General features: G+C 38.3%; 1 protein-coding gene across 2 annotated transcripts in view; it reads right to left on the bottom strand.

Annotated features, from left to right (window-relative positions):
* Window positions 1-1723: 1723 nt before the first annotated feature.
* The window catches only part of GSK3B (glycogen synthase kinase 3 beta), a 244748-nt gene continuing 221093 nt past the window's right edge, over window positions 1724-25378 (bottom strand). For both annotated transcript variants that reach the window (XM_003261870.4, XM_004091710.3), the window contains 2 exons: window positions 24128-24226; window positions 1724-7243 (listed from right to left, as the gene is read on the bottom strand). In XM_003261870.4, coding sequence (XP_003261918.1) covers window positions 7176-7243; window positions 24128-24226 — 167 coding nt within the window. In that variant the 3' untranslated portion in view covers window positions 1724-7175. The remainder of the gene's footprint in view (window positions 7244-24127; window positions 24227-25378) is intronic.

The raw sequence follows: 25378 nt of genomic DNA, 5'->3' as shown, positions 1-25378 counted from the left end.
AAGAGCTTCTCTTTCCAAACTCAATGAATACAGCTTTTGCTCCCAGGAATTTTAATTATGAATCCATTTATAATTAGAAATACAAATTTATAATTTGGAAAGATAGATTTCACTCCAGCGTATTCATAAATCATATGCATCTCCCTTTCCTTACTGAAATGATTTGAGTGCTATTTGTTCAAGAGCCTGAAACTGTTGTAAGCTGTAGGACAGGGTAAGGTGAGGTTAAGATGGAATGGAGGGCAAATTTCCATCTCCCAGTCTTGATTTAAAAACTCCAGGGTAGTTCCCCAAACATTGAATTGATATGTACACATAATTTTTATAGATTATAAAAACTAAATGTATTTCAAGAGTAAAGAAAGATTCAATGTTAGATGCCCTGAAGAGTTCACACAGGGTACTTTCTTTCAGTAGTTTTGTGGATCTCAAGTTTATGGGACTAGGAGCCAGATTTTTAACTTCCCTACTCCAACATTTAGGTTTCTTCTTTACTCCCTTCCCTGAACTTTTGAGTAAACAGAACTAAGCATCAGTTTTTAGGCATCCCTGTGACCACTTTTTTTTCTGGGTCAGTGAGGAGAGGATGGAGTCAGTCTCCAAAGCTCAGGGCAAAAGACCTAAGCAAGCTACTGCATACCATCTGCCCCCTCATTAGTCAGGGCCACTCAACAGCCTCTACCTAGCCCAGAACTTTGTCTAATTAAGCCTTGACATTGATGATAAATCTGTGGGAAGGGCCAGAGTGGCCACTCCCTTCTGGAGAAAGAGGATGTAAGGAGAAACATACGTATGATTATCCATCCCTTCCTAACTCCTGACTCCTAATTTGTGGGCCTCATTATGCCATCTTCCACGGCAGCTTTTTTCCTGGTAGGTTTCCCTTTATGTCCTTCAGCTCTCCTAAATAAATCTGATGGTGGTGATGAGTGAAATATTCCTACACTTGAGAAATGTGTGACCATCCCAACACTTTTGTTCACTTCCTTTCACAAACTTCTCAATGACAGGGATCTAAAAGCTAATCTCTCCTTTCCTCACTACCTTCCTAGAACACATTTCAAAATGACATCTACCGGCTGGGCACGGTGGCTCATGCCTGTTATCCCAGCACTTTGGGAGGCTGAGGCAGGCGGATCACTTGAGGTCAGGAGTTCAAGACCAGCCTGGCCAAAAGAGTGAAACCGTGTCTCTACTAAAAATGCAAAAACTATCCAGGCGTGGTGTAGTCTCCGCTACTAAGGAGGCTGAGGCAGGAGAATCACTTGAACCCGGGAGGCGGAGGTTGCAGTGAGTCGAGGTTGTGCCACTGCACTCCAGCCTAGGCGACAGAGAAAGACTCTGTCTCAAAACAAAACAAACAAAATGACATCCACCATCACTGCTCTCCTGAAATATGATCCCGAAGGACTGTTTAGTCAGTACTTTTTGGAAAGACTTAGAAACTAAAAAGGCAGTCTTTCAGGATTCTAAATTAAAAGGTCTTGCAGGACACTAACACAAGGTTTAACTCAATCCCAGAACCTATGCAAGACAGCAGCAAATCCCAAACAAATGCACTTCAGTGCCAGCAAGAGGCCCATTGCACAAGTAACATCTTCTGTTTCTGCTAATCCAATCCTCCCCTGCCGCCCCTACTGGTTAAATGTGTTTAACTGTTTTACCAACGTTGGAATTAGCCAACCCCACCACCACAGTAAATAAATAAGAGGACCACACTTTATCGAATATAAATTTGTTTTTATTGAAGCAGCAGTCACATGACCTTATATCTAGCCTTTAGATTAGGCCTGACAGAGTGAGCCAGCCCTAAAAAAATGATGTTTCTTTTTGCACTAAGAGACATAACATGTTTACATACATCATCCAGTATTGGAAATGAGCAGACTCAAACACAACATGTGTTGGTTACCTGGGAGGTACAGCCCCGCTGTTCGTGGTGTCCATATATTTTACAGAGACCCCCAAAGACCATTACTAATAGGATGAAAGTTAAAAGAAAATACAGCCACACCAAATCATGAACACAGTAATCAAAGACAGCAGCTTATACACATTTAAAAACTGTTCCTTTCAGAGTTGTTTTCTTTCTTTTCTAAGCAGTGTCTGCAAAGCTTCCTCTACATCAAATCCAAAGGTTTCAAAGATGGAAGCTGCACCTCTTAGGGCTACACAATGGAATAAAATCATTGGAAAGAACAAGAAGTGGTATTCATATCTTGTTCTGTATAACAAAGATTGTTTCCCTAATTAGAGGAACGGAAATGGTGATGTGACTACATATTGCAGTGGCAAAATAGTAGGGTGAAGAAAGAGGGTTGGGTACTGAAATAAAGACCACACACTTGTGAATTTTAATTTCATTTCCAGGCTAACCTACTTTTTATTTAATGCAAATTACAGTACCAGTTAACTATTTCCAAACCAAGTCACATAGAACAAAATGTATTTACAAGGGAATGGGGAAAGGGAAAAAAAACATTGAGCATACTTTTCACAAAAAAGTTTATATTTAAAATGAAAAAAAATCAGTCACAGAGGCATTCAAGTAGTAATAATGTTATACAGATTTTGCTTTTCCTTTATATCAAGACAGATTTGCACAAGTGTTTGCAATAGTTTGTATACAACCCACAGTCCTTTATATATATATATATATATAATAAATTTTGTTTTTTAGGTTTGTTTTTAAAATGGAAGTGGTCACGCTAATTGGTATGTGTACAGGCCCAAGTGATCCATCGGCAACACATTTATAAATGCAAATTTTACAGGCAAGCAGATTTTCATACAACTATCTGTATCTGCCTGTAGACAGATATAGTAAGGAAAAAAAAACTTAAACATTAACACAAGGAAGTCTACTTTGTCAAGCTAACCCCTTATGTACTGGTTGTCATTTTGCTTTTATTGCAGAGGTGCAAAACGGAGCAACAAACTTGAATAAAACGGCATAACCCTTGTGAAAATAATCCAAACCCCAGGGATTACTTTCAAAGCCTCTCAAAGGTAGATCTCAGTCTGGGACTCTACTGTGCTTCTAGTTGTCTCTTTCATTTTCAGTGGCTCAGGTTTCTACCAGAAAAGACAGATTTTACTGTAAAGCATACCTACTTTTCCATACAGGGGAGAAAAGTGTTTGGCTCTGTGATTAGAAGATCACTAACATGAACAGTAGGAATCAGATACAATTTCAGTTGAAAAGAAAGAAAACCCCCCAAATTCCTGGGGATCTGGCATTGGCCAAACTTCCTTTGGAAGATTCCAAAGTTAAATCCTTTAAAAAGGAAAGGGAAAAATAGATGAAATGCCAGTGTCTTTATATCCACAGGGATAGAGAATATAATCGTCCTCTCAGAAACCTTTGCATTGGTGCAGACAAGATGACTGGTTAGGCATACTTTGTTAAAACATAAACCAAAAATGTGTCTAAAAATTAAGAGGACTTAAAAAAAAAATGACACAGCATGTCACTGGAAAGAAGGTGCAGTCTTCTGCCTTGCTGGAATGAACACACGATGTTTCAAAAATAGTAACCTTTGGTTTGGTAAAGTTTTTTCTTCTATTCAAGACATTTATATGGAATACTTTGAGGCAAAACATTCTATTTTTCTTTCAAAAAAGGCCTTCGTGTTGGGCACACAGTAAAAATTAAACTGATTTTTTAAAAAGAAATTAAAATGGTATTTCATTGAACAAGGGTAGAGATGGCGGGAGGGAGGAAACGGGCTAAGAGTTCCCTTGTTAAAACAACAGTCCTCTATTGGCACGGTGGCACTCCGTGCAGTAACTGCTAGTAATTGCACTACAGCATTTTAGACCACTGACGTATCAAAACCTGATACTATTAAGAAACTTCGATTTATAAAAAACCAATTCTCTCTCACTCTCTCATTTGGGAGGGAAGTAGATAAAAGAGGAGAGAGAGAGCATGGAAGGCTCCCAGAATCTGCTGTTTTTAAGACCCATGGTTAGGGCTTGTGGAAGAGACGAGCAAAATCTAATCTATTCGATATCCTCCAGCTCTAGGGCTCCCTGGTGCTACACTAAGTCCCTGAATGGACTAAGTATGAAATGAAACCGGTCACTGCTACTGAGGAGGAAAGACATTCAGAACCAAAACAAAGGCAGGGCTTGAATGAAATGAGATTACGAATATGATTTCCTCTTCCCACTCCTGAGTATGGTATCACTGAAATTTAACTGTGGAAGGGGCAAAGATACTGCTATGAGTGAGTTATTATTTCAAAGGGAAAGGGGGTGAACAGGGAGACGTGGATAAAGGAAACCAATTAAAATTTAAAAAAGAACAAATTAAAAAAAAAAAACACATGGAAGCGAAGGCACTCCAAACTATATAGATACACTATACATTGCTAGAGTTATTGTTACAATAATACAGGCCGGTACCTACTGTACAGAGTTAAAACTATATGGCTTTAAAAAGCTCGTCTACATTTTGTCTGATTATTAAACAGAATCACTGCCCTGAACAGTAACTTTTTGCTCATTAATAACAGTTCCTGGGTCCACATATTTACATACAAAACAATAAAACTTAAATTTAAAAACATAGAAAGAAAATATAATGTACAAGCTTGAATTTGGTGAGGAGCTTTTTATTATTATTATTATATACAAAAAGATATTCAGAGACCTGGATCTCACTTGTATAAAAGAGTTCTGTGATCCCACCATGATCCTTGAGAAAGAAAAATCACACGTCTCAGCCCACACACACACACACACACACACACATGCGCGCGCACACGCATGCACAATGAAATGAGAGAAAAGCGTGACTTTTCTCTCTTCTTTTACCCCAGTTGTGGGGGGCAACCTGTTTCCTAAAATAAGCACGGATTTTTACGGACTCTGGCGAGTATACCATGTCCACAGCAGTGTCTGCATCCAAACGCTTGCTGGGCAGTTGGATCTGAATGCAGGTCCATTTCTCTATCACAGACCTGCCTTTTCAGATTCTTTGTAAATTCTGTCTGAAAATGGTCTATCAACGCCATTACCTTTAAGGAGTTACGCTGCCAAATACTTTGATTTCAGACTTCTTTCAAATCTTAGCTTTCAGAAGCACTTTATAAAACATAAAATTCAATTTGTTTGATTTGGTTTGACTGAGCATGTTTCCTTTCTCATGAACTCTGATATATCCAGAGGTTTGTGAAACCCCTTTTGTGGCCCAAGACCTCAGCTAAACAGCAAGTGAAAACCAAGATGGCTCACAGTTGTCTTTCTGGGCACTGGTTCACTTCAGCAGGCAGGACAACTCTCTTGGAGAGTCACACACACAGTTAAGGAGCAGGACAGGGTGCTAGGGCCTGCAGGAGGGCTGCCAACAGACTCCACTTCCGAACCCTCTGGAGGACGAGACCCATAACGTGACCTAAGGTGGCAATGAGGAGGGTGAGGGCAAGTTACACACAGCCAAGGGCTCAGCTCTGCAGCCCTACAGTTACCAGCTAACCTTGGAAGGCATGTGGGGAAGGAGCGGGTAGGAGGGAAAGGCGGCCATCACTCAAGTGATCTTTAAATGTAAAGTACAACTGATTGTGCCTTAAAGATTCATAGGTCAAGTAATGGCCCATAAGCACCAAGGTGACTAAAGTTCATTTTAGAGTATATAAGGCCCACATAGATGCCAACCTTAAAAGTATAAAACAAACTAGTCATGAAAATCTATTTCCTCACGGCAAACATAGTCCTTCAATTCTCCTTGCTTTCCAAGGAATATTGCTTTTTCTTCAAAAAGAGAGACTGATTCTTACACCGTTCACTGATACACAAAGAAAACAGACACAAAAACTCTTAACTGGGTGTGGGGGAAACATTCTTCTCATGTTTCAACCAGTCAATTTTGATACTGTAGACAAAAAAAAGGCAGTATTGAATATATGTATATATAACGTATTTACACACATTTATATCATCAGCTTTCCTATAAAGTCAGCAGGTATAAGTGACTATCATTCTGATGTGTAGTTTTTAATATTTCTACCATCTGACATGCATCAATAAATAAATGTAAAAAGCATGAGGTTAAAAAACAAATTAAATACAGATTCTAGATTTGGATTTAAAATTAGAACTATGTGTAGAATGTGGCTATTTCTGCAAGCTCGATTTTCAATTAAAAAATATGAAAAATAAACCAGTAGACGACTGTTACGGTTCACATTATTTAACTACAATGTCCTCTCAAGTGTATCTTTCCAAGGGAAGTAACTTTAGAAAAAAATCTGGACAAACTTATTCACAGTGGTGAGATGTATCCCTGACCTGTCCCCTTCCTCTGGGCTCATCAGCCTTTGACCTCAGCAGCTAGCTCAGCCTGCTCAACACCCCTTCCATCTCCTCCCAGGTCACTAGTTTGAAACTGTGCTAAGATTTGCAAAGAACTTTGGTCAGGCAAACAAAGAGCCACCTGTAGAGCATGTGTGCCTGAGTCTTGCTTGCTGCTTCCCCTCTGGCAGCCTCCTGTACAAGCCTCTACATCACTAGCACTGACTGAGAGCAAAACAAAACCTTAACAAATCTATCTACTAAGAATCTTCCCTGTAGAGTTCCAAACTTTATTGACCTCCCTGGGTTACGAATGATACACATTTCTTTGTCTGCCACACCTGCCACCAACATGCCAAAGGCAAGTCTATAAATACCCGAAAATATGGATTAATTTTACAAGTGACATTTAAGTCCCTGTTGAGTTACACCTGCTAAGCTCCCAACCAATTTCAAGCTGTGCACTAGACTTTAAAAGAAAACAAAGTTCAAAAAAAACCCATCAGCACAGAACGAGGTTTTCTTCTTTTGTGGAAGGGGCATGAGGCAGGAGTCCTGTTTTTAAAGTATACAACAGCAGACTTTTAATAAAAAAAGATTGTCGTGGGAGAGAGATTGTGTGTTCTAGTGCTCCGCTTTCCCCCTCCCCACAACCCCTCCCACCCCCTGGATCTCCCTCAAAGTGAGAATACAACGAAATTGGTTTGTATTTATAGATATTTTACAAGGTTAAATAAGAACAACAATAAAAAAATTGAACACTAAAATGAACAGGTTTTTTTTCTCTTTTTAATATTCTTTCCAAACGTGACCAGTGTTGCTGAGTGACACTCAAGTAACTGGTGGTTTTTCCTGTGCAGCTGGCTGCTTGGGACTGTTCAGGTGGAGTTGGAAGCTGATGCAGAAGCAGCATTATTGGTCTGTCCACGGTCTCCAGTATTAGCATCTGCAAGTCAAAAAGTCCCAAGAGAGAGCATGAGCAATGGTATAACAACAAAAGAGAACAAGTACACTGTTTCAGCTGCAGGCTGTGAACTGTATGGCCTTCCAAGCTGTTATTTGGAACGTTGTTTTAAATAAGGCCAACACTATGAAATCTGAATTTCTCTCTTCTTGGATTTAAGTTCATGCCTCAGCATGGTCCTGGTACAGGGAAGACAGTGTCTTTGAAAAAGTTGCAGACTCAGGGAGCCAGAGACCATTTCAGTCAAAGCTCTTGCTGCAGCTGGGATCAGCTGTGTATGAACACTCAGCTGGAGTCTAACTCACTTGAAAATAAATGAACAGTGCACAGCTGGGAAAACTTGCTAAAAATTGTGAACCATGTTACAATATGCCCTCTGCTTAAGTAAGTCAATGGGTGGAGGCAATGAAAGTAACGTGGGTCAGTGTTGACGGGCAGAACAGACCCTCTTCATTATTCATAGAGATGGAAGACAGACAATGAGCAAAAAAGAAACAGCAACTGCAGTACCAATTTACTTAGTCAATTTAATAAAGCATCTTATATCAACAGATGAATGGATACAAGAAAATTTGGTATATATACACAATAGGGTAATATGTAGCATGTAGCCATAACAGAGAAAGATGGGAGGCTGAGTGGGAGGATTGCTTGAGCCAGAGAGGTTGAGGCTGCAAGTGAGCCAAGACCACCTGGCTGACACAGTAAGATACCGTCTTAAAAAAAAAAAGAAAGAAAGAAAAGAAAAGAAACAGAAAAAGAAAAAGAATGACATCCTGCCATTTGCAACAACATGGATGGAAATGAAGTCATTATGTGAAGTGAAATAAGCCAGACACAGAAAGACAAACTTTGCATGTTCTCACTTATTTGTAGGAGCTAAAATTTAAAACAATTGAACTCACGGAGATAGAAGGATTGTTACCAGAGGCTGGGAAGGGTAGCGGGGGTGGGGGAAGTGGGGATGGTTAACGGGCACACAAAAAAAAAAATGAGTAAGACCTAGTATTTGCTAGCAAAACAGGGTGACTACAGTAAAAAAACAATTTAATTGTACATTTTTAAAACAACTAAAAGTATGACTGGATTGTTTGTAACATAAAGGATAAATGCTTGAGGTGATGAATATCCCATTTACCCTAATATGATTATTACACATTGCATGTCTATATCAAAATATCTCAGGTAACCCATAAATATATACACCTACTATGTCCCCACAAAAATTAAAAATTAAGAAAAGGAAAGCATCTTGTAGTCAAATCTTGACTTAGAACTTACTTAGAGCTTACTTTGCCCTAATCTTTTAGAAATACGTACAACTCTCCAACTAACCATCGTCTCCTTCCCCCTTTTAAGGTCTATTATTATTTCACAGCATCTATTAACATTTAAGTGGGCATCTAACTGTGTCCAAATTGGTTTAGTAGAGTGCTGTTTTAGTGGCTATCAAGTTGCATCCTTGTCATCTCAATGACAGGGAAGGTACTGCTGGCCAAATTTTCTCCCAAAGATTTCACACTAAGCCCTGAGCAAGAGAGTTGGCTTGACTGGGATGGGCAACTTTGAAAAGCCATCTCTCTAGAAGCCACAATGCCATCAAGGTTGGTGACACCAAAAGGCAGACTCAGAAGTTTTTTTCTCTCTAGGACTGAAGGGATTTGTAGATCTACCATATGCTATGGTGAGTAGAATAACCAATGTCATGGTTGAATGCAACGTTTGGTCCTGGATCTTTCTACTTTGAATTTCTGAATTACAGGGAGACACAAAAGACCCAAGGACACATAGGGAACTCTGTGATGGATTAGCTGTTCAGTTTCTTATTTCTAAAGCCAATCTATAAAAATTATGCTTCCTAATTTCCTGATAATCTGCCCTTATATACATTTAGCACAGCCTTTGGGGAAGGAATGTGAATATCTCTTAATGTGAATGATTAGGTTTAATTCATTTAATTTCCTTCAAAATAGCTAAAGCTGCTTCTAATCTTGTTGTCATGTACACAACTGAAGATATTATGCCATCAGAATTCACACATTAGGTTCATATAGCCCATGGCATGGGGTCATATTAATTCATCGGTATGGCAAATGAACAGGTGGCAGGAAAGGGTATATGACATAGAACCTACTCTCCAAAGCCAGGTTGACCACCTTTTCTAATAATCACTGAGGAACTATGCTAACACTTCATTCGTGACTCCTGGCCTTCCTTAGATATGCCCTGTTTAAAGAAGTTTTACCCTCAATGATCATCCACATTCTGTGTATCAGTAACCTAACATCAATTCCTGTCTAGACCACAGATTCCTCCAAGCCTTTCTCAGATAAAATGTTCATTTTCATGATTCAGGCACAGGCTGCATTAAAAAAAAAAATCCAGAGAAAACCTGGAACACCACAAACCCATGCTTATTGCAGCATGTCACATGCTCTGATGACACTCAGAACCTATGCATGACCATCATCAAACAGCATTTCCTTCTCATTTTCAGTATGGGAAGATAATAGGTAGAACTGCCATTCTGGTCTTCCCCAGGACTTAAAATAGGCACTGATCATCAGAAATTTATCTATCTGTTTCATCACTACATCAGCACCCATGCCAACACGGAGAGAGCAGCTCTGGCCTCGGCAGCCATTAACTACACTGGCTGACATCAGCCAGGGCTGACTTTAGTTTTACCTCATCTACATGGCCACCAGCCCATTTATGTTAATTTGCTCTTTAGCAAAATCCTATTTGGCACTAATGTGCAGATGTCCTTTCACTGACTACAGCCTGTGAGCTTGTGACATTGCCAAAACCAGTCTCCTCTTTCTTGGATAAATTCAACGACTGCTTGCATGATCACAGTAAAAAGCACAAGCCTTTTAAATGCGCATAAAACCAGAAACAAATTCACTTTCTGAACAATAAAATTTGACAGACACCCATGCTCTTCAGACCTGTAATGATCTCATATTTTTCTCTTGAATTATTTTCAAATCACTTAATGAACATAATTTTAACGGCTAATTATTTTGATTATAAATATCTTTGATATCGAAAGTCACAGTCCTACCTACAGACATTCATCAAAAAAACTTTTGCCTAATGCAATGAGCTCCACTTAAAATCGAATCACACATGTCCTTGCTGAGAAGAACAGAGTTCTCTTTTTCAGAGGAAGACAAAGTATACAGAGAGGGAAAAAGTAAAACAAAAAAAGGCAAAGTTCTATAAATTCAACACTCAATAGACCACCCAGCTTACTGACTGAATAAAGTTACATTTCATAATCTCTACAATCCCATCATAAAGATAGATTGGCCCCTTGGCCAGGTAAAGTAGGAGGAGCTGACCTCTTGGTGGCTAGGAAGAAACTAGTTCAAGAACAATCAGGAAACAAGACAACACAGATTACCACCTTTTTAGAAATAACTCAAGAAACAAATCTTGGCACATGCTTATTTTGTTCCCACCATCATTCTGTAAATTTATTTTACACAATAGAATCTGAATTAATGGGCTTCCTATTAAAAATGTTTATTCATTTAAAATTCTGATAAATTGTCATTGGATTTAGTTTAGTGTAATTTCTGTAACTTTTCTTCTCAAACATTTAAATAATGACTCCACAACATAAAAACAGCAAAGTTCATTTTACTTCTCCTTACATTCCCTTCCCATTACATATGCACTGGGGTAAAGTGATGCTAAATGGCATTATGGTTTAAAAGACAGACTAAGATCATTTTCATTATAAATGATCTGACTATGCATCATTAACCAACTCTAGTCTCTTGTTTTCAACCAAAGATGCTCTTCTGAACTTCACACTGATACATCTTTCTTAAAACTAAACCAACTCTAAAAACATTTATTGAGTATGAAGCCTACTTGTACAACTTAATAGCTGTGTGATTTTGGAACACGTTATTTAATCTATCTCTCTTTTCCTCATTGGTAAAATGGTAGTAATACCAGCTACCTATGAAATTAGGCCTATGAAGTGCTTAGCACAGTATCTGGCATACAGCAATTGTTCAATAGATGGGAAGGTAAAAGAGACAGCTAAAAATACATACATTTATAATCCAGTGTGACTGCAATAACCAACATCACCAAAGAAAATACTAGTGACACATACTGCTTACCAATACGCCAGACACCACGCTAAGTATTTTGCAGTCATGTCATTTAGCTCACACAGCAACCCTGAGAAATAGGTAAAACTGTTAGCTCTATTTTGCAAATAGGAGAAAGGAAGCACAACTAGATTAAGGAATGTGCCCAAGACCATATAGCTAACAAGTAGGGGAGTGGAACACAGAGCACGAGGGAGGAGAATAATCCATCTTATGGGCAGTAGAGGGCAGCAGAAAAGATTTCCTAGCAAAAGAGGAAAAGAGATTCAGATGACTTTCATTTAGAACTAACCTCAATAAAATCACTGTGATTTCTACAAGCACATTTCTATGATCTGTAAGAGATATTACATTAAAAGAGAAGAGTGGGCCGGGCGCGGTGGCTCATGCCTGTAATCCCAGCACTTTGGGAGGCCGAGGCGGGCGGATCACGAGGTCAGGAGATTGAGACCATCCTGGCTAACATGGTGAAACACTGGCTCTACTAAAAATACCAAAAATTAGCTGGGCGTGGTGGCGGGCGCCTGTAGTCCCAGCTACTCGGGAGGCTGAGGCAGGAGAATGGCGTGAATCCGGGAGGCGGAGGCTGCAGTGAGCCGAAATCATGCCACTGCACTCCAGCCTGGGGGACAGAGCAAGACTCTGTCTCAAAAAAAAAAAAAAGAGAAGAGTGAGTTTATGAGTTTATGATAAGAAAAATTAAGAGCACAGTTACTTTATTTTCAGTATGGGGTGTACAGAGATATAAGTGCTCTGCAAACAACTACAGAGCTGACATTTCACTGACTTTGAAGCTTCCTATAAACCAATGCCCATTATCACCTGTCTAATGCTACTATGGAAAAACAAGTAAACAAAAAAACTCCCCCAAACCAAGGATGGACTTAAGAGGAAACAGAACAATCAGCTTTGTGGGGAAGGAAAGGAAGGCACAAAATCATCCTTACACACTGTGGTAGCTACTTTCCAAGACGACCCCAATGATTCATGCCTCTTGGTAATCCATGCCTAATGCAGTCCATTCCCACACTGAATAGGACTGACCTGTGTAACTAACAGGATATTCCAGAAACAATGGTGTGTGACTTGCAAGGCTAGGACATAAAAAACACTGTGGCTTCTGCATTGCCTTCTTTCTTGGATTACTTAGTCTAGGGGAAGCCAGCTGCAATGACGTGGGATACTTCAGTAGCACTATGGAGAGGGCCACTTACTGAGTGACTGAGGCCTCTTGCATACAGGCAGCACATATTTGATAACCACATGAATGAGAGCCACTGTGGAAGCAGAGCTTCTGCCCCCAGGCAAGTCATCAGATGACTGCATCCCTGGCTAATGTTTTGACTATGTCATGAGACTCTGACCCAGAACCACCTAGCTAGCCTGCTTCTAAATTCCTGACCCATAGAAACTATGTGAGATAATAAATGTTTACTCTTGTTTTAAATAGCTAAATGTTGCGGGGTAAACTATTATGCAGAAATAGATAACACATACGCATACGTCAAAGAACTTAAACGCCATTTAGGGTTTGCACTCACAAGCCAATGAGGGAATCGCTGACAAAGTCTCCCTACATAATTAGGTGTGCTTCTAAGAAACTGTACAAGACAAAAAAAGATTATATTAGATTTAATTCTTTTTTCAAGAATTGTTTTCTCAGGAATTAATTGTTTTCTGAAAAGTCTATGGCTCTATGACTTTGTACCAGATACTGCAAAGCAAATTGGCACATGTATTAAAACCAATTTTATTCTGTGTGACGTAAGAGGTAAAACACAACTTAAGCAGTCCCACAGTGAAACCAAGGGTAGAACCCTTAAGTGTCAGGTTCCCAAAAGAGTCCATGAGGCTGTGATTTTTGTCCTGGAGTAAATTTTCGTATGTAAAATTCTATATCTGGTATACATACATTTCTTTTTATAGGACAGGATCTATAGCGTTCTTTTTTTTTTTTCTAGATTCTCAAGAGATCTGTAAGAGTTGCTAGATAATGGAGTCATGGATTAATGGTCAACTGTTTCCACACTGAGGAAACTGCCCCACCCAAATGTTCAAGTCATAAACGGAGAAGTTCCTGCCTTGATTCCTTGCTGTCTGCATCCCCCCACACCCCGCCCACAAATGGTCCTGTCCATACTCCCTGTCCCAAATGTGGTTGATCAAAGGTGCAAATGAGGAACAGGAAGGAGAGTGAATGGAAGGTCTCCATTTACACCTACTGCCAAAGGATTTAAATAAAAAGAGAGTAGAAAACAAGGAAATGGGTTGGGAGGAGAAGACAGAAAATAAACATAGGAGACAGGGTTCCAAAGGCTCTGCCACCATGAATTAGTATCTAGATCTGTGTGTCTATAAAAAATTAAATTCTTCTAATTTATTGAAATGCTCACTATCTGGCCCAGCACCAATCACAGAAATGTTCTATTTATATTCTCTAATAGAGTAGCCGCTAACTACATAAGGCTATTTATTTAAAGTAATTGACGTTAAAGATTAAAATTCAGTTCCTTATTTGCTCTCAACACATTTCAAGTTCTCAAAAGCTACAAAATTATTAAATATTTTACTATTTATATTGTTGGCATATTAGTAAAATAACATATTTTAGATATTTCAAATGAGCCTTTTTGTGTTTCACATGCACTTTATAAGTACACTTGGAAACATTAGGTTTTTTTTTTTTTTTTGAGACAGGGTCTCACTCTGTCACCCAGGCTGGAGTACAGTGGCGCAATCTCAGCTCACTGCAACCTCCGCCTCCTGGGTTCAAGGGATTTTCCTGGCTTCCCGAGTGGCTGGGATTACAGGCACGCACCACCATGCCTGGCTAATTTTTTTTTTTTTTTTTTGTATTTTTAGTAGAGATGGGGTTTCACCATGTTGGCCAGGCTGGTCTCGAACTCCTGGCCTCAGGTGATCTGACTGCCTCAACCTCCCAAAGTGCTGGGATTACAGGTGTGAGTCACTGCACCCGGCCAGGTATATTTTTATTCCCTATTTCCTTTACTATGCTCTTGCCCAACAACAACCTCTTCCAAGCACATTTTCTGTGTTTCTACTTATCAGGTATCCTCTTTCTATAATAGTTAGAAATGTCTTATGACAGGTCAATCTCTCCAGAAGATAAAATTAACAGCCTGGGAGATATTATTTATACTGTGTACCTAACTCAGGATGTTCCTACTCAAGCTGTTCCAAGTGGAAATGCTTCTACCGTAAAACTGTGTCTTAGATATTAATGTTATTAACTGGCACATGAACAAATTACTCACAGAGAATCAAAGTATACCCTAAACTTATATTTAATTTGAAATTATAATTTACACTCATGAAATCAAAGTACACCTGCAAGGAAAAGATGTGGCACAGAACACTAAGGTGATTATAAAAATAGAAGTAAAATTCGGATGCCTGTGAGTCAACCCATCCACCAGGATACCTGGAAGACCTGTCAGTAAGACTGTTTATATTTGATCTGCTGGCAGCTGAGAGGTCTCAGTTCCCTGTGAGCTCAGGGGCAGGGCACATTGCATTTAAGAAGTTTGGCTGTTCAGGGTAGAAAACTGAAGGTCATGGGGACACACAGGTAACATTTTCACCGTTCCTTTAAGTTAAAATGCTTAATTTAGTAATAAACAAAAAAAAGGGACATATAAATAAAAGTAGGTGACTTCAGGCAAGGAACTGAGGAACACTTCAGGGACACATGGAAAAATGTCTGATAGGGAATTCCAACTTAATCCAGATTTTAAATTACTTTTAGAGGAGGGGAAAAACCCAGATACAAGTTTTGACTTGATAGGAGAGAACATGTTTTGCACAGAAAGCAAGAACTTCTAGAAGTGATGTCTAGGACTGCTCTGGTGAGAATAATGACTAAGCTGGTTTGATTTTAGGTATCTATATACAAACTCACAAAGTGAACCTGAAACCTTAACATGGGGTAGATACAATCTCACTGGTGTCAGTGAATTTGTCAAAATGGTATAGTTCAAAATGGAAGTCTGTATTTCAGATGCAGAGCCAACAGGAGGAAACGGATGCAGCATTGTACCTAAAGAAGATGCACACATTAATTGGCTACCAAGTTGGTAACACCTAAAAATGTGTATGTGCACACATGCACACTGTACTTTCCCTACTCCCACTCTATGAGGACATGGGGCAATGGGGAAACAGAAAAGTACTTGTATTGACAGTGGGGAGTATCAGCTGACGGCGGGACAAACTTTCGGAAAGCAATTTGACATTAAACTTTAAAATTCTTTATACTTTTTGACTCTACTTCCAAAAATTTAGAAGAATAAGTACAGCTTTATGCAAAGATATCTTCAAAGCATTTTTCAGAACAACAAAACCAAAAAACCCCATCTTTGACACAAACCAAAAGTCCAAGAATAAGAAATTAACTATGGTATAGCCTTAGGATATTGGCTGAATACTATAGTCATATACCTTCACCCTCTAAATAGCCTAAGCCCATTTTTTAAAAAAGCATGTCTCTCTGCCCATTCATATATAGACTAAAACATAATGTTATGTGTGATTATCTTTGAAAGTAGAATAGGGGCAATTTTTATTTCCTAAAATAACTATACACTATTATGTTCTTGATAGACAAAAATGCCTGCTTTTTTTTTTTTTTTTAAAAGTTGCAGACTTTTGGGAAATTTAACATCTATTTGGGTTAAGATAAAGAGAAAACAGGAAGAACAAGTTTACAGAGAGGAACAACAGGGCATGCACTGCAGCTTCTACACTAGACAGAACATGAACACAGCTTTCCCAATGTACACTGTAAAACTGGCCCAAAGGCCAGGAATAATATTAATAGTACCTGGGGAAAGGATGAGGGGGGGTAACTCTCATTTTAGAAAAGCAAGCATCTAATAAACTGACAATTTGCTTAACATTTCACCTCTCAAAAACAGTAGAAACAAACAATGAGAGAAATTATTCTGTGTTTAATTCTGCCCAACTAAAAAGAATTGGCTGGTATGTAGGTAACAGGAATTCTGGGGTGAAAATAATTGTAATTGTAAGACAAAGGGGCCACTAGCCACAGCAAAATCTGAACGAGACTTTAGCCAAATGAATTTTTAGAAGTTTGAAGAACAAATAGCTATGATTTTGTGGCTAAAGTCTTCAAAAGAGGCTAATAACTAAGAAGAAATAGAAAAGTATAAACAAAATTTTGATCAAGTAATTGCAAATAATCTCAATGTAAATAAAGTAACAGTAAGAGCTTTTCAAACCAAGATGAAGACAAGTTAAGCCTGCTGACCACGTAAAATGACAGACCTCACCCAAATGTTATCACGACTCCCCTTTCTGTTAGAAGGGTTTTCAACTTGAAAAGATGTAACAAAAATCCTAATAAATAAAATGTGCCCCAAGGAAGATGAGGGCAATCAAAAATTTTAAATGTCTTTAAACTCACAACCTATAGTCCAAGAAACAAATCTAAAATGGATTACAGAAACTCACAGCTTACAGATATTTAGGCACTACAAATTTCCCTGTCTTAAAAATAACGGTTTGATTTCCATCTTTGATATGGTTACTTTTTTTTTTTTAATGGAAAAAGGCTGAAAGTTTTCTTAGAACAACGAAGCATTTTACAAAGTGCTTTTTATAACCGCCTCATATAAATGAGCATTTTAAAGGTTGGTCTGTAGTTAAGCAAACAAGAGGAATGACGAGTCACGAAGAGGAATGACCAGTCACTAAGACCACCAGAAGAGTAATTTCCAGGAAACCCAGTCAAGTTCCAGTTAATTTATCAGTAACTTGAATAAAGGCAAAACATTTCTAGTAGGCTCTGCCTTGTCCTCTTTGATATGTTTTATTAGTTGCTTGGATAGAGGTAAAAAACTGACATGTTTATGAAATGCACAGATGACATACAATTGGGGAGAAAATCCAATACCCTAATACTTTAGAACAAATCCAGGATTCGGGTTTAAAGCTGTCATTAGTATGGAGGGCAAGTTAGCTATCACTAACATTTGAAGGACTTTTACATGGAAGGATCTGGATGGTTCTGTTATAATTTCACAGTAGAATCACTGACTGGAAGAAGGCATAGAGAAATACATTTCTGGGTGAAAAAAGGATAAACTTTTCTTTTTTTTTTTTTTTTTTTGAGACGGAGTCTCGCTCTGTTGCCCAGGCTGGAGTGCAGTAGCGCGATCTTGGCTCACTGCAAGCTCTGCCTCCCGGGTTCGTGCCATTCTCCTGCCTCAGCCTTCCGAGTAGCTGGGACTACAGGCGCCCGCTACCAGGCCCAGCTAATTTTTTTTTTTTTTTTTTTATATTTAGTAGAGATGGGGTTTCACCACGTTGGCCAGGATGGTCTCGATCTCTTGACCTCGTGATCCACCCGCCTCGGCCTCCCAAAGTGCTGGGACTACAGACGTTGAACCACCACGCCCGGCCAAACTTTTCTAATAGAGTGATGCAAAAATAAAAAGGTGCTCATTTTTGCAATAATGTCTATTACTGAATATACATAACCATGGGATAGATGACCACTTCTCAGTAGATAATGAGGGGTGAACTGAAATCTGTGATTTTTAACAGCAGAACCATTGCATTGAAAGAAACTTTATGCTGATGACCAATATACCAAACAGATAAAACCAGAAAACTGCTCTAGTTGAAATTCCCTACAACATCTCACATTCAACTCATCTGAGCAGATGCTCTCTAAAATGGTTTGTATTTGATTAGGAAAACGATAATGTCTTGAGATTTATTACTTTAGATGTTCCAGATGAATGGTCTCCTAAATGGAGTGAATGAGATGACTGGGCGTACAAAGAAAATAAGACATATATAATATATATTATATATTTTATATATATAAATGCTGAACATTTCCTACATTGACCATTCATATATTATATATATATATATTTCAGTCAACATAAGAAATTATACTATGAATTTTGGCTGGCCACAGTGGCTCACACCTGTAATCCCGGCACTTTGGGAGGCCAAGGCGGGCAGATCACTTGAGGCCAGGAGTGCAAGACCAGCCTGGCCAACAAAGTGAAACCCCGTCTGTACTAAAATTACAAAAAATTAGCCAGGTATGGTAGTGCGCACCTGTAATCCCAGCTACTTGGGAGGCTGAGGCATGAGAATCACTTGAACCCAGGAGTTGGAGGTTACATGAGCTGAGACCAAGCCACTGTACTCCAGTCTGGGCAACAGAGTAAGACTCTGTCTCAAAAAAAAAAAAAAAACAAACACACAAAGAAATTATACTTTGGGAATTGAGAGTAGTATGTGTAATTTTCAAGAGATTCTCATGTCAATCAGAGCCAGGATTAACAATAATGTCTCTAGATACTAACGCATTTTAAAAACAACTTATAAAGAATGTTTTTTAGGAAAAAAAAAATCAACATCTATACCCACTAATTTAGCACAACAGTTTACAGTTTTGTATATTTCTGTCTAGTCCCTATCCACATGAAAATACACATTTTGACAATAGTAACCAACAAGGTTCATGAGATTTTAAAATTTTCTCCACATAAATTAGGATGAGTATTTCCATGAATGTCCACAAGCTTCATGAAAATTGTTTTTTATGGCTACATAAAAATGGAGATTCCACAATGTATTAAAACAATTTCCTACTGCTGACCATTCAGGTTACATTGGCTCTCCTTTTTGTTATATATTAATACATAATTTTTATTACATGATTTATGATTATTTATGTGATTCCTCTCTCTGTACATGATAGCCTTTTTCTTTCCATTGATTTATCCTGAAGTTAAAATCCCTAAAGTGGAATTACTGAACTAAAAATTCTGAATTCTGACAGCTCTTGTTTTATACTATAATACTTTCCCAGAAGTTTTTATCAACTCACATACAGTTACAGTACAACAAAAGGAACGTTGAAACATCTGCAAAAACAGTTCCCTCAGTGTTAATGTCCTCAAACTTAATATTTGCACCATCTTTACCATTTTCAAAGAAGGTGAGAAAGAATTGTGATATTTTGTTGTACTAGTCAAAGTTTGTTGGTGATGACAGAGAACAATTATATATTCCCAGAATTAGCACAGTATAATTTTAGGCCACAATCTGGGTATGAAAATGTCTATTTTCTTTTGCTTTTTTCAGAAGCAGCAATATAGAGATTTAGATTTCTGCCTATAATGTACTTAAAATTTAATAAGACTTAAATATCTGAAATCCATTTAACAGCTTTGGCTAACAGTAACTGACTAAAATCCAAAGCTTATTTCACCATAACATAGTCAGTATGATCATGGTTGATGGCATCTTTGTCAATCTGCTTTGTTTTTCTGCTTTTATTCCACACACTTTAGGATTGAGCTTTGTTCCCAGGTCTACACAAATGTCAGAAAACTCCATTCTTGTCTAAGCCAGCTATAAGCAACATAAAAAGTGTCCCAAGCAGTTTATCTAGGAGCCTCTGTATTCTGATGATCTTGCTCTAGACACAAATATACTCGACAGAACCTGAATTGCAACGATGCTGAGCAACAACAGGAATGGCATTTTAACAGATCAGATGATAATTCAGTTATGGTACTCTTTTGAATTTGTATTTTAGTGATGTAAGGTCATTTTTAGATGATTTGGAGACACATTCTCACGCTATTGAAAACAGGTTAAGTATTATTTAAGTATTATTTTGCTTCTTGTTGATAATGACTGTCATAAACTAAAAGTGACTCTACCTCTAAGATACGAATCATTTTGATGTTATGTGCTCCATTACACTGATTTAAATCAAGTATGACAACTAGTTTAGTTACTTAGGGGTTCATATTGTAATTAATTCTCCCCAGGGTATGTGGGGGTATATTACCATGGTGATGTAGCTTAGGTGGGTGATTACAAATTCTTTGAAAATTTAAATTTGAAATATTTCCAGGTTCAGATATTCAAGGTCTAGAGCTTTATAGCTTAATAGTTTATTTATTTATTTATTTTTTATTTATTTATTTATTTTGAGACAGAGTCTCACTCTGTCACCCAGGCTGGAGTGCAGTGGCGCAATCTCGGCTCACTGCAAGCTCCGCCTCCCGGGTTCACGCCATTCTCCTGCCTCAGCCTCTCGGAGTAGCTGGGACTACAGGCGCCCGCCACCACGCCCGGCTGATTTTTTTTGTATTTTTAGTAGAGACGGGGTTTCACCGTGGTCTCGATCTCCTGACCTCGTGATCCGCCCGCCTCGGCCTCCCAAAGTGCTGGGATTACAAGCGTGAGCCACCGCGCCCGGCTTTATTTATTTATTTTTGTACTCTGGAGCAGATCCTGAAATGCTTTGTGAGGAAAGCTTCGGCTATGTCTGTAGCTTAGCAGTCCCTCCCTCTGTGTGGAGAGATGCATGTCCATTTATCCAGGAAAGAAAAGTCATAGATTCTTTCGTCATAAGAGGATGGATGTCAATCCTGCCCTCCACATGGCTTTTAAAAAAAACATGTCTGATGTGTCCTTACTTTGCAATAATAGTAATAAAAATACCAATAACAGTTTCACTGAGAGCCTACTGTATGGGCAGGCAAAGTGCTAATAAGCACTCTGAACACTTTATATCTTACTTCTTACAATTCTATGTAGTGGATATTTATTATTCCTGCTTCTGGACAAGGAAACCAAATCTAAGAGAAACAGAGGATATATATATATATATATATAATTATTATTTTTTTTTGAGACAAAGTTTTGCTCTTGTTGCCCAGGCTGGAGTGCAATGGCACAATCTCGGCTCACTGCAACCTCCGCCTCCCAGGTTCAAGCGATTCTCTTGCCTTAACCTCCTGAGTAGCTGGGATTACAGGCATGCGTCACCACGCCCGGCTAATTTTGTATTTTTAGTAGAGACAGGGTATCTCCATGTTGGTCAGGCTGGTCTTGAACTCCCAACCTCAGGTGATCCGTCTGCCTTGGTCTCCCAAAGTGCTAGGATTACCGGCGTGAGCCACCGCGCCTGGCCGAGGACATACATATTTTAAGGTCTTACAAAAGAATGCAACTCACACTGACAAATTCTTATTTAAAACATACATGAATCTTAAACCACAGGCAGCCGGAAGGCCACACAATCAATTACTTGGTCTAGACCAGCATTTCCTGAGGTATGTTTGGTGACATACTTGGGCCTTCACTACTGCAGCGCCATAGAAATCTGTTTAACTATACTGTGGTTAAACTGTTTTTGGGTTTTAACGAGGGGAACTTTAAAAAAAAGTATCTCTTTGAAACTCACATTTCTTGTTAGAATGATGATGTTAAATTCATTTACTGTATCTCTTTCAGTACCAAATCTGAGGCCCTAAAGGAGAAATATTTCTTAAACAGTAGGGCCAGAAACCGTTTTTTCTAAGCCACCAGTGTGCTTTCAATCTAATGAACAATGGGAAATTTTAACAGAATTATAACACTTCTTCATTTACTTTAGCCCAGACCAATATCTGAAATACCCTCTTTGGTAACTATTAAGGTACTCAAGGCATGCATTTCTCTAAACTAATTTTAGCTCTAATCTCAGCTTACTATTCCCTCTATTAACTTCCCCATACCCCAATTCAACTTTGGAGTAAACTCTCAGAGTCAAAGTTCAATGTCAGTTTCTATTTTTATGTTGAAATTTGATTTCTATAGCTGTAAAAATATACACATGTAAATTATTATTATTATTTTTCAGTTTGCTATAACCTGTATCAAAACAACATGAAAATCAGATTATACTAGGCTCCTACTAAGCAGACAATTTGCTCAAAAACATAAGTCACAATCATTAATTAGTTCGGTATCTTGCATTAAGAAAGTTACTTTAAACTGCTCAAAACCTACTTATTTTTATACACAGCGTAAAGCCATTCTAGTAAAACTGTAGAAATGAGCTCAGTAAGTAAATGTGTTAGTTTGGGGTTAGGGCCTTTTTCATGTTGTGAACAATTAACGTAACCTGGGCCAGTATTAAATTTGTTAATGGCTTATAGCAATTCTGTCTTGATTCTAAACAGGTCATACTTTAAAAAAATCTTTTTACCTTAAAAATTTTAAAGCAGATTTCAGCACACTTTCTCAACCTATAAAATGGAGTGGCAATGTTGTCCTAAAGTACAGACAAATAAAGACAAGTAAAGACAAATGTCCTAAAGTAATTGCCACTCCATTTTACAGACTGGGAAAATGAATAAGACACTAATAAAACTAACAAAGTTCAAAGTACTTTCTGAAGGTAGCATGTGCTGATAAACTTGGAACAAGAAAAGAGATTTTTCTTTCCAGACTTTTCCTGAACATGAACTAGAATGAAATGTTTTAAATCTTTATTAGCAACATTTTAAAAGATTAAGATTAGACAGAAACAACACCATCAAACAACGGGACATGGATTTTTGACCTTACTGTTTAATGACAAGAACTAGTAATGAAAGATTTTATCTCCTGCAGCATAAATACCCTTAGGCAAAAATGGATCTGATCCAACTCAGTTCAAGACTATTTAAAGAAAATGAAGTCAGCTCCTGCCATTAGCTTTTTGGAGAGAGAGAGAAAAAAAAGGTCCCAAATTCTGAGCTCCTAACTGTGCTACCTATTATATTTCTAACTTAAAAACTTTTAAGTTTTAAAAGCATCCAGTCATTATTTGGAAGAACTTCACTTCACTCTTAAGGGTTGGGTATTTTCAGAATATCTGCAAGGATACCGGTTCTCACTAAATCAGGCCCCACCATTAGCTGGCTTCGGGCCCAGCAGCACACCCTAGCTCTAACCCGTGAATAATTTTTTTTTGGTATATAAGAGTCTTGTTCACATTCTGATCTAAATCTCAGTTAAACATATTTGCATTGCAGTTTTAGCCCTTTCAAATGATTAAAAAAATGATTAAATATAAGTATAAACTTGTATTTTATACTTTTTGAAAATATTTGCCTCTCTAGTATACTACTGTAATTTACATTCGAAGGGAAAAAAACAAAAGTGTATTATTTTCAGTAACAATATATTTATATGTTTTCAGCTATAAACATCTCATTTGATTTGATTTCCTATTGAAATCATGTAAAAGCCGTAACTTTAAAAATTTTTTAAATTTATTTTTATTTTTTAGATGGGGGTCTCACTACGTTGTCTAGGCTGGTCTTGAACTCCTGGCCTCAAGTGATCCCCTCACTAAGATGACAGAATTTAGCATTATCAGAAGATATTTATATCTTATATATAAGGTACCTGGTGGGTGCTTTTGTTCTATGTTTTTTGGAAATAAAGCAAAAAATTTTATTCAGGTTTACTCATTTGGCTGTGCTGTTTTTGATATGTAAAAGGTATTAAATGTTCATACTCATCAAATGAAATGAAAGGTAATCATGTCTTTTTGAAAAACAGAATTTTTTTTTTTTTTGAGACGGAGTCTTGCTCTGTCACCCAGGCTGGAGTGCAGCGGCGCAATCTCGGCACAATGCAACCTCTGCCTCCTGGTTTCAAGCAATTCTCCTGTCTCAGCCTCCCCAGAAGCTGGGACTACAGGCACCTGCCACCACACCTGGCTAAGTTTTTATTTTTAGTAGAGACAAGGTTTCATCTTGTTGGTCAGGCTGGTCTCGAACTCCTGACCTCAGGTGATCCACCCACCTCAGCCTCCCAAAGTGCTGGGATTACAGGTGTGAGCCACCATGCCCAGCCCAGAATATGTTTTTATAGAAGAGACTTAGAACGTTCTTACCTGAGGCTGCTGTGGCATTTGTGGGGGTTGAAGCAGCTGCTTGAATCCGAGCATGAGGAGGAATAAGGATGGTAGCCAGAGGTGGATTACTTGACAGTTCTATAGAAGGTTAAGACACAAATGTTAGAGTCCACTCTTAGCTTTGTATGCAAAACTATTTTATTGGTAAGAGTGAAAGTAAGATTCTGCATTAAACTACCAGTTTAGGCCAGGCACAGTGGCTCATGCCTGTAATCCCAGCACTTTGGGAGGCCAAGGTGGGTGAATCACCTGAGGTCAGGGGTTGGAGATCAGCCTGGCCAACATGGTGAAACCCTGTCTCTACTAAAAATACAAAAATTAGGGGATCAAAGCAACAAGAAGAGCTAACTATCTTAAATATATATGCACCCAATACAGGAGCATCCAGATTCATAAAGGAACTTCTTAGAGACCTACAAAGAGACTTGGACTCCCACACAATAACAGTGGGAGACTTTAACACCACACTGTCAGTATTACACAGATCAATGAAACAGAAAAGTAACAAGGATATTCAGGACTTGAACTCAGCTCTGGACCAAGTTCTGTAGACAGACATCTACAGAACTCCCCACCCCAAATCAACAGAATATACATTCTTCTCAGCACCACATAGCACTTACTCTAAAATCGACCACATAATTGGAAGTAAAACACTCCTCAGCAAATGCAAAAGAACAGAAATCATAACAAACAGTCTCTCAGACAACAGTGCATCAAATTAGAACTCAGAATTAAGAAACTCACTCAAAACTGCACAACTACATGGAAACTAAACAACCTGCTCCTGAATGACTACTGGGTAAATAACGAAATTAAGGCAGAAATAAATAAGTTCTTCAAAACCAATGAGAACAAAGACACAACATACCAGAATCTCTGGGACACAGCTAAAGCAGTGTTTAGAGGGAAATTTATAGCACTAAATAAATGCCCACAGGAGAAAGCAGGAAAGATCTAAAATTGACACCCTAACATCACAATTAAAAGAACCAGAGAAGCAAGAGCAAACACATTCAAAAGCTAGCACAAGACAAGAAATAACTAAGATCAGATCAGAATAGAAGGAGATAGAGACACAAAAACCCCTTAAAAAAAAAAATCAATGAATCCAGGAGCTGGTTTTTTGAAAAGATTAACAAAATAGATAGACTGCTAGCCAGATTAACAAAGAAGAAATGAGAGAAGAATCAAATAGACACAATAAAAAATGATAAAGGGGAGATAACC

This window comes from Nomascus leucogenys, chromosome 21 (genome assembly GCF_006542625.1).
Source record: "Nomascus leucogenys isolate Asia chromosome 21, Asia_NLE_v1, whole genome shotgun sequence".
In the NCBI taxonomy this organism is placed as follows: Eukaryota; Metazoa; Chordata; class Mammalia; order Primates; family Hylobatidae; genus Nomascus; species Nomascus leucogenys.
This window is presented reverse-complemented; position numbering and strand designations above follow the sequence as displayed.